The sequence below is a fragment of the Drosophila persimilis genome, unplaced genomic scaffold (assembly GCF_003286085.1).
Source record: "Drosophila persimilis strain 14011-0111.01,24,50 unplaced genomic scaffold, DperRS2 tig00000191-arrow-pilon, whole genome shotgun sequence".
NCBI lineage: Eukaryota > Metazoa > Arthropoda > Insecta > Diptera > Drosophilidae > Drosophila > Drosophila persimilis.
The window spans coordinates 14031632-14041911 of record NW_020825298.1 but is presented as its reverse complement, the minus strand read 5'-3'; the positions used below and the strand labels follow the sequence as shown (position 1 = coordinate 14041911).

The 10280-nt window shown below is 44.3% G+C and overlaps 1 protein-coding gene across 1 annotated transcript in view; it reads right to left on the bottom strand.

The window, feature by feature from the left end:
• Positions 1 to 7379: 7379 nt before the first annotated feature.
• The window catches only part of LOC6588793 (trissin receptor), a 68427-nt gene continuing 65526 nt past the window's right edge, over positions 7380 to 10280 (bottom strand). Inside the window, exons 9-10 of the mRNA XM_026988399.1 lie at positions 7951 to 8170; positions 7380 to 7861 (exon numbers count right to left, since the gene is read on the bottom strand). Coding sequence (XP_026844200.1) covers positions 7811 to 7861; positions 7951 to 8170 — 271 coding nt within the window. The 3' untranslated portion in view covers positions 7380 to 7810. The remainder of the gene's footprint in view (positions 7862 to 7950; positions 8171 to 10280) is intronic.

The following is a 10280-nucleotide window of genomic DNA, read 5'->3' as shown; positions in this document are numbered from 1 at the left end:
TATCAGGATGCTCGTACACGAAAAAGGTCTCGGATAGCCGAGATTTTGTTTTGTTTATGTCTAGGGCATGGCAGACCCACTCTGTGCTCACTTTGGAGAACTTAAAGTTGAATTTTGTATCTCAAATGCATTGCCAGACTCATGAAAAATGCAAACTTTGGCCAGTTCCGGGAATTGCGATGAGTGGAAATGGCAAATGGGAGATGGGACGAAGGGACGATGGGACGACTACTGAGCAAACGGAAACGGAAATGCTAAACAGGCTCAGAGCCGGACTGCCACCGACTACTGCCCAGCATAATAACTTAAGCACTTTATAAGTCGGATTGTAGATTTTTCGAGTTATGCTTTTCGGCTGCATCCGAGTCGAGTGGGTCGAGTCCTGCACAAAACTTGAGCGGGTGTTGCACTCGAGATAGCTGGACGACAGTCCCAGGGGACGGTGAGGTACATTTGTGGGGGACATGCATATATGCATGAGAAATGTGCTTGCAATCGGATATCCTTTGGTTCCTTCTGTGTGCCTGGTACTTTTGCTGCTCTCGAGGTAGCCGAATGACTACACAGTGACCCCAAAGTGGGGGGTAAGAGTGGTAAACCACTCTCCAAATGGCACTACATTCACTTTTCATTTGAATTCAATACAAATTTGGAAAAATTTGAAGGCAAAAAAATGCCCAACCAGGCAAACAGAATTCTGCAACAAGTCGATCCATCATGCAGCATGAGTGCGTGTGTGCATGTCAGAATTTATCTTGTTTTTTGGCCAAAATGCAATCACTCTTTGCCATGGGTAAACTGAAAAGTTTTCCTCAAGTTTCATTTGTCTTTTGCATTACACTTAATATATTTCATTCAAATTAATTTCGAGAGCACACACACTGAAAGAGAGAGAGAGAGAGAGTGCCAGTCAGAGCCGAAGTTTCCCCACTGCTGTCGGCAGTTGTCCACTTCCAAGTTGTTCTGTCAAATAGCATGCCACTTGTTGGGAAACTCGGCACTTAACTTTCCGCCTTGTGCCTGGCAATGGCCCAAGTCCTGGCCAACAGCGCAAACTTCTCTAAATGGCTCGGATGCAAGCAAACTACGAGTGCACCCGTTGGTAAGTACGTATATCAGTCAAGCTGTTGACGGCACGGATAAGGGATAAGTAAAAATAGAATAGAATAAAAATAGTTGGCACCCTATTTTTGACCGTAAAAATCCTACAAAATTCTGATTTCTTTCCTAAGATTTATTTTGAGTTTATGGCATTCTTTCAGGCCGAACGGTGAGTATTTTGATATCAATTATGGCATACCTTCAAGGCTGAGCGTAAGTATTTGATGCAATCTTAAAGTAAAATGTATTACAGCTGATTTGTAGGAATCCTTAAGGACAGAAGCTGTACAGGTGTTGTCAAGGGAGAACCTAATCTGTGCAGGCGTCCCACAAGGCAGAGTTCTGGGACCTACGCTGTACACAGGACGATGTGCTGAGCAGCCTAGGCGGATGACACTGCAGTACTAGCTATGGAACCTCTGCAGCTTTGAGGACAAGCGAAAGGGTTCTAAAGGATCCTATTCCTATACCCTTTCCATAAAAGTTATTTACCATTAAGTTGTTTAAAATAAAGGACACAATTATTTAAAAAAAAAATGGTTTTATTTCCATGGCATACTTTTAGGCGGAAATAGTTGGGCGAATATATCCTTGATCCTTAATCTTGATATGGACTCGGTCAAATCAAGGACCTTTTCCCATCACTGGGCATGCTATATATGTAACTCAAGGACCAAGGATATTTTTCCGATCACAGAAAGTCACAGGCCCAGCTCACAAATAACGGAGAAAAACAAATATTTTTGATCCTTGAGATCCTTGGTCCTTGATAAGGACTCCAACAAATCAGGGACATTTTTCCGATCACAGGAAGCCTTCGTACGCCTAGATCGGCCCACAAACAGCCGATAAAACTAAATAAGTATGATTGGGGCTGTTGGAGTCCTTACCGAAGGATCAAGGATATTTTTCTGATTACGGGGTGCCATGGCCCAACCCGATCGCGCCACAAATAAGGGAGAAAACAAGATATATATGTCTGGAGTAAATATCCTTGATCCTTGGTCCTTGATAAGGACTCCATCAAATCAGGGACATTTTTCCGATCACAGGAAGCCGTCGCTCGCCCAAATCGGCCCACAAATAACGGAGAAAATCAATATCTTTGATCCTTTATATCCTTGGTCCTTGAAAAGGACTCCATCACATCAAGGACACTTTTCCGATCACAGGAAGCCGTCGCACGTCCCGTTCGGGCCACAAATAAGGGAGAAAACAAGATATATATGTCTGGAGTACATATCCTTGATCCTTGGTCCTTGATAAGGACTTCAGAAAATCAGGGACATTTTGCCGATCACAGGAAGCCATCGCACGCCCAGATCGGACCATAAATAGCGGAGAAAATGAATATTTTTGATCCTTGATATCCTTGGTCCTTGAAAAGGACTTCGAAAAATCAGGGACATTTTTCCGATCACAGGAAGCCGTCGCACGCCCAAATCGGCCCACAAATACCGGAGAAAACGGCCAAAATCTGAATGGGATACCAGGCGAACAGAAATGAGCAGCAAGCAACTGCAGCAATTGCAAAAATATTTCGCAGCATACTTTAGGGGGCTCCAAAATTTTTTTAAAAAAATTCAGCGACCTTCTGCTGATTTCTGTTGGCCTGGTGTCCCATCCAGATTTTGGCCATTTGACGCGAGGTTTTTCACTTTGTACGGTGGCGCCCCCATCGGCGATTTCTTGAACTACATTTTTAAAGATAAGCCAATTTTGTTTTCTCCGTTATTTGTGGGCCGATTTGGGCGTGCGACGGCTTCCTGTGATCGGAAAAATGTCCCTGATTTTTCGAAGTCCTTTTCAAGGACCAAGGATATCAAGGATCAAAAATATTCATTTTCTCCGCTATTTATGGTCCGATCTGGGCGTGCGATGGCTTCCTGTGATCGGCAAAATGTCCCTGATTTTCTGAAGTCCTTATCAAGGACCAAGGATCAAGGATATGTACTCCAGACATATATATCTTGTTTTCTCCCTTATTTGTGGCCCGATCGGGACGTGCGACGGCTTTCTGCGATCGGAAAAATGTCCTTGATGTGATGGAGTCCTTTTCAAGGACCAAGGATATAAAGGATCAAAGATATTGATTTTCTCCGTTATTTGTGGGCCGATTTGGGCGAGCGACGGCTTCCTGTGATCGGAAAAATGTCCCTGATTTGATGGAGTCCTTATCAAGGACCAAGGATCAAGGATATTTACTCCAGACATATATATCTTGTTTTCTCCCTTATTTGTGGCGCGATCGGGTTGGGCCATGGCACCCCGTAATCAGAAAAATATCCTTGATCCTTCGGTAAGGACTCCACCAGCCCCAATCATACTTATGTGGTTTTATCGGCTGTTTGTTGGCCGATTTGGGCGTGCGACGGCTTCCTGTGATCAGAAAAATGTCCCTGATTTCATGGAGTCCTTATCAAGGATCAAGGACATTTTCCCAAATCAAAAATAATTAGTTTTATCCGCTATTTGTGAACCGATCTGAACGTGCCTCGCCTCTTTGTAATCTGGATAGTTTTCCCGATACAGGATACAGCAAGGATGATTTTACAATATTTTTATTCATCATAACTAAGCTTAGTATAAATAAATAAACAAGTGAAAACCATTTTTATCTACTGTCTAAATGAATAGACGCTTATATCCTTAAAACTAACAAAAACAAGATTTATCTAGAATCTAGTAGCATCTAGTAGAATCTAGTTGCCATAGTCGAAGTCCTTGTTGTCGATGGCCAATTCGAAGGATACGATAGCTTGCTGGGCTCGCTTCTGTCTCGCTGGGATAGGACTCGGTCTGTCTCGAATATGCCTTTGTTATGTTTGGATAGGACCCCTTCTGGAGGAGTCGGATACCAGTTCGTATAAGTCCAGCATAAGTCCTGTGAAGGAAAATATATTTTAAAATTGATCCACAATTATATGCTGATTTACTTACCCTTTTTCAAAGCTGAAGCCCAGCGTTTGATTCGGCGGCGTGTGAATGCGGGGATCCTGACTTTATTTCCCGTAGGCGTGAACCAACAATTCCGCTGTTGATCACTGGTCCCTGCTGTAGCGGACGGGTTGTCGGCATCATGGAAAAGTAAAGGTTAAAGCCTCGCGCCGCTTATCTGGGGAAATATATCATGAAATATGCTCTCAGAAGGAGCAATTTGTTATCTCTATTGGAGCTGGTTTCATCTGCCCTCTATGACGGGCAAACGGGTCAGATAAGTGACGGACTTGCTTTCCCAGGTAGGATTACAACATACACCATATACATTTATACCTTTTTTTTTTTCTTTATATTTGCGGCATATGGAACGGAAATAGCGAGCACTGGCTGTAGAGTGGTCTAAGCAAGCCGCATTTCGTAACTCTTCCAACTAATTGCCATAAGCCGTTGGGTAAATTTGTACACGCTTTTTCGCATCTACCGGCTCAAACGTTTGTTTTTACACAACTAATCGGCTTTGGGGACAGCCTGGCCACATGCACTGTACTCCAGCGGGTCCTACTCGGGGCCCACGCCCACTTCCTCCTGTCACTTTGTTCTCGTCCTTGGCGACTTTATTGCAATTGACTTTGTCGAGTGGCGCCATTTTTTACTTGAATGATTTGTAATCCCTGCTGCCCCGCAGGCTTGTGTCAATGGCGGCAAATTAATTTCCATTTTGCGATTCCTCTTGCCCGACAGTTTATGAAGTATTGGCTCCTACCCGGCACTCCAGCACCCCCCACTCTAATGACATATTCAAATAGCAAGTTTTGTTTTAATAAGTTAAGCTGGCTGGCATTTTAATTAAAAGTCCTTTGCATAATGGGCGAAAGAGTTGCCTGGCTTTTATTCTGGTTGTGCGTGGGTCAAAGCCGGGCTAATTACTATACTTGGGTTTCATGCTGTAAAAGGACATTTTGGAAACACAAAGATTGATATAGAAGGCAGAAGGCAACCATGAACCATACAAGGCTCCCACAGTCTAACAAATTATAAAGCTATAGTCCATAAACTTAGCTTTTATTACCTTACCTTACCTTTAAGCGTGTGGTACTGCTGGTTCAGATTGAATTAAACCACTGGAGAGACACTAACTAATGCTGGCCACTGTGAAAATAAACCAATTTCCATCTCACATTGCCACCCAAGGGAGCTGCCTGTCAACCACCCGCTCCAAAATTGTACCCTTTAATTTCCAGTTGAAAGCAAACAAACTTCTGGGTCTCCGAGTGTGCCGACAACACTCATACGCACTGCTGCACACACATCTCCATATACGAGTGCGTAGTACAAGCCCTTTTCCAATTGGGCCAACGATTTTTCGTCAGGATTTAGCAGACTGGTAGAGATTTTGTCGACCATCTCTTGGTATCTGCTGGCCTGGTACATAAATTTTTTATTTTGTTGGATTTTTTCCAAATAGTTTTGTTTACTACACCCTAAAATGGGGTACTTTAATTTTGATTTTCAGTTTGCAGCCACCTTTTCAAGGATTTGTTACTTCCTAACTGCCTGGAGGGCTTCCTTATAGGAAATAAATACTCTTTCAATATTATTTGTATTTTCCTTACTTGCCACTGGTTGAAGAAGGTACACCTCTGGCCTTTCTGATTGCCTGGCACAACGATTTTTTCGTATAAAAATGGCCGAAAAACCAATTAAAATAACAAATAAATTGGGTTGCATTTCTTTTTCTAAAGATTTGACTTTGCCCCTAACATACCAGGCACTCATAAATGGCAGGAGCATGCTCTTTGATACATTTCTGTAGTTTATATGGACTTGTACCTCCACTTTTTGATTGGTCGAAGAATTGGCATGCGGCAAATGCAAATTCCCCAAAGATGCCTCACAAATTGCCAACTGCAATAACAAGAATATGAACCGTATTGGATTTCCGGCTAGGAAGGCATCTAACGAAATAATACTTTGTTTTTATAACAGATTTCACTGGCTAAACAAATTTGTGTTTTAATTGGAATTCCGTAATTTACTAACAGGAAGAAAAAGAGCTTAAACGAGCTTATCTCAGCTGTCAGGCCCTTTAGCCACTTTAAATGTATTATTTATTCTGTTGCGGGTTCGCTTAATAAGCTTAATTAACAGGAAGTATAGGGATTCCAATGTCCCACATCCAGGGATCGGACAGAAGGTCGACTTCCACCTCGAGTTGAGACCACTTTTGATGGACAGTCGCTCCGAATGATTTGTTGACTACACTGAGAGATATTGAAAACTGTGTTAATAAAAACTTTGGCTAAAGCTGAAAGCAGTACACGAGTTGGTGGACTGTTGGTGGAAACCCTCGACTAGATACGACTTTTTTGCAGTGCACCATTTGTTGTTTGAATTTATTGTTACGTAGCTGAATGGAATGCAAACACATGAGAAATACATAAATCACGGAGCCTTATCTTCAGGGCGATTCCTACGCTGCCTCGGCGGGTCATCCATGATTTATGTCAATCCGCAGCCTCTCAAGTCGCTTATAATTATGAGAAATCTCCCTCTGGCACTCTCCAATGACTCACTCAAAGTGGAGCTGCCTCCCGTTTTCGGGGTCCTTGTTGCGGGACGGCGCTACTTGACACAGTTTATGGATCGCTCTTTGCATCACAAAGGAAGCCCGAGGATAAAGGGTCGCAGGATGGCAGACAAAAAAAGGTTGGGAAAAGATATGGCCAAAGCAAACAACGAGATTCAAGAGATCTTGCAGGGATTTTTTGATTTTTAATTTGCGCCAACGTCACGACAATCCTGGTAATTCAGTTTCCCTTCCCTCGTTCCGTCCGGGTCCGGGGCCGCGGCCGGGACTCTCCTGAATTTACTGCAGCGTTATTCCAGTCGTCCTATGACAGCCTCGAGTGCGAGTGCCAGTTCGAGTACAGAGAATGCTGCGCTTAGCACAAAATTCGACCAACAACTGGAAGTATTTTTAATGCACTCTATTCTCCTTTTTGTTTGGTGTGGTTCGGTGTGGTGCGCCGTGGTGCGGTATTTCTTTTTGGCAGCCGCAACGAAGCGTGTTCTCCGGCTGACCATAAAACCATTGTCATCAGATATCGCAAGTCAGGGATATAAATAGGAGGAATAGGAGAAAATGTTGAAATCGCAAACGCAATCGCAATCGCAGCTTGCAATTTGTGTCACGGGTTTTCCAGCAAATGCAGGAAGAGATGATTGTGCTGGCACCCGGATAAATATATTTTCTGTGGATCTGATTGATTGATGCAGCAGCAAGTGTTAGCTGGTTAAATAGTTTACAAGACTACAGTACTGTAATGCCTCAAATTATGTTAGTTTTATAGTTTATTCTTCGTATTGAATGACGTTAAAAATAAGACCTTACAATAAAAACTTGACAAGTTGAGAGAAAGAGAGAGTACGAGTACTTGTACTCGAGGACAATCCGATATTCGGTTTGTTCTGGTTTAGCTTTAAAAATGGCCTAATTACGTTAGCGTTAATACAACTCGATAATGGCTTAAATCTACGCTGCGGTCTGGGTCTCGTTGTGGGCTGTACCCTGTTTTTAATTGCCAATGCAATCCAAGCAATAGGCTTCTTAGAAAATCACAATGAAATTATAGCTAGCTAGGGACTGAACGGACTAAAAGTGGGTGACGGTCCTGGGATGGGTCGAGGCTGAGGCTGTGGCTGTGACTGAGGGCGAGTTCTACGAGCGGCGGCCGAAGAGCTTCAGGGGCGTCTTCCAGCAGCTTGGCCATCAGAGCTGCTCGTTGCCAATGTGCGTGGTGTCCGTGGGCAGAGAGTGGGTCTGGGGGAAAGAGAGTGTGGTGTGGGGTGTGTGGTGTGTTCCTGCTTATAGGGATCATTGGGGGTATTATGGCGACGGAAAACACTTACCTGCAGCGCCTTGCGTTTGTGGTGCATCGACGAGTTCGAGGAGGACTTGCCCTTGCCCTTCTTCCACGAGCAGAGGAGCAGCTCCTTCATGCCCTTGCGGAAGTTGCGACTGAGGAAGGCGTAGAGCAGGGGATTCACGCCCGAATTGAAGTACGTGACCAGAAAGGTGAGTGGCGTTAGCAGCGCATTAAAATTGGAATCACCGCGATACGAACGTGACCTGCAAAGGCATAAACATGGAAATAACTATCTATCCAAACGTACAATATTCAGAGTGCTGCCGTGCCATATGTAAATGACCATCTGTTGGGCTCGTTCGCTACCGAAAAACACCCACGGCATTAAATTAAGCTCAGCCCAGCGGCGGCTCCACTCGAATATAGACCACACTTTGCGGTCTGACCCCAAAGTAGATTAGAATCCCCGAACACCAAACTTTGTTGCCCCCTTTCCTACGAGTAACGGGGAAATGGCATCTCCCACACAAAAACTCGAGCTCCGAACTGGAGTTTGTGCTTCCAAATTCATGGGCAAGGTCCTTCGGCGAGGCGCTCTTTTCCCCAGTGGCATCCATTAATTATGCACCGGAAAGACTGTCACAGAGTCTGCTGCGGGTATATATTTAATTATATATCCACTTGGCGAGTAGCATTGAATAACCGACTGCTCATAGAAATCTGAAATCTAGTCCGGAAATATCGTATTCACTCAGCTGTTACACCCAAAGAGGACTACTCCGACACTTTCATGGTTCGCCTCGAACACCTCTGCCTGCTGCTGGCCAGGTGATTAAGCTGCTCCTGTTGGCCCTATTGTTTGCAGGCCAAGGGGCCAGGGGCCACGGACCAGGGGCAAAGGGCGGCCAAGAACTTGCCTAATGTACCAAGGAATTTGGCCAAAGGCAAAGTTTTTCGCCGCCTGCGAGAACGCAGTACAAACTTTGACCAAAACTTTGCCATGTTCCGCAATATTTAAAGCAGGAGAAGGACCAATCTTGTCCTTTTTTTACTGCTTTTCTGTTCTTACCCTGTAGTTGGAAGAGTCTATACGATTAGTGATAATTCATGAAACAGATCCGATCTACTACTCAAGACTTATATATCGAGATTGAGATGAAAATCTAATGTAAAATATATACAAAAGTTTTGCCAAAATTCTATGGATTGTCCTTTATTTAATTGTACTCTGAGTGTAGCATAGACGAAACTTCGACTTTAACGAGTATTCTTTCAGTTGTTTTGTAGCTTTGGACTGGGCGAAAAACTTTGAGCCAACTGTCAAAATGTTTTGCAGTTGTTGTCCGCCGACAATTTGAGTTGCACTTGCAAGTGGCACAAGTCCACAACGACAGACAGGGAGGAGGCAGGAGGGGACTTCTCTCCAGCAGCAGCAGCAAGATGGTTCTGGTGGCAAGCTATCTGATTGGGGCACTTGAGCAGCGGCCTTCGCTTTGTTGTCGCCGCCGCTTGAGTCTTGAAGTGGCTTTTGCAATTTGACAACAGCTTCTGACCAAATTTAAATGCCCCTCCGAAACGGGGCCAGCATATTTATAAAGTGTGCATCCCGGCCGCCCCATGGGGTGTCCATTGGGCGTATCCGGGTCGCTATCCCTGGATCCATCTAATGAGGCGACAGTTGGCCACCGCTGGCAGCTGTTATCGCTATCACCGAGCTGGCCTTCAGTGTCATCGTCATCGCTGTCATCACTGGTCTCCCTAAGTGGTTTCTGGGCTAATAATGACCACGTGAAAGCAGGAACAGAGGGACGTAGGACGGAGCGCCGAGAGCCGGGGACCGAGCAGAAAGTAACCCAATTGTCAGCGCGTGGCAGCTTCCCGGCATGGGGAGGCATTCACAACACGATACCGGAATGTGTCCGCTCTGACAAGTAAACGTATGATGGGGCCACCAGAAGGGATATCTGAATTCGGAGATCCCAAAGGGGTTGGCGTTGAAGGTGACTCCATTATGTTGTTTTTCGGGGACAAATGTATGTCCCAGGACACTAGAAACTGATTAATGGCCAGCTCTCTGGTATGCCAGCTATTTATCTTTGTTAGGCTCTGTCCGCTACTAAGAGTTTTCCAATTAAACAATTAAACATTTCTCTACAGATCTGCAAAGTTGCAAAAAGTGAATGAAAAATAGCTGAAACGCATTTCTATTCTATTTCTGTTTCTATAAAATCTATGTTTTGAGTGTAAATGAATTGTATTTTTGGAATAATTGAGAATTATAGCTAATACTTAGAGCCCTGCATAAATCCTCAGACTTGATTGTTTTAAAGGTTTCGCTTTGGCTGCCCATTCCCCTGCCGTTTCCATTTTAAG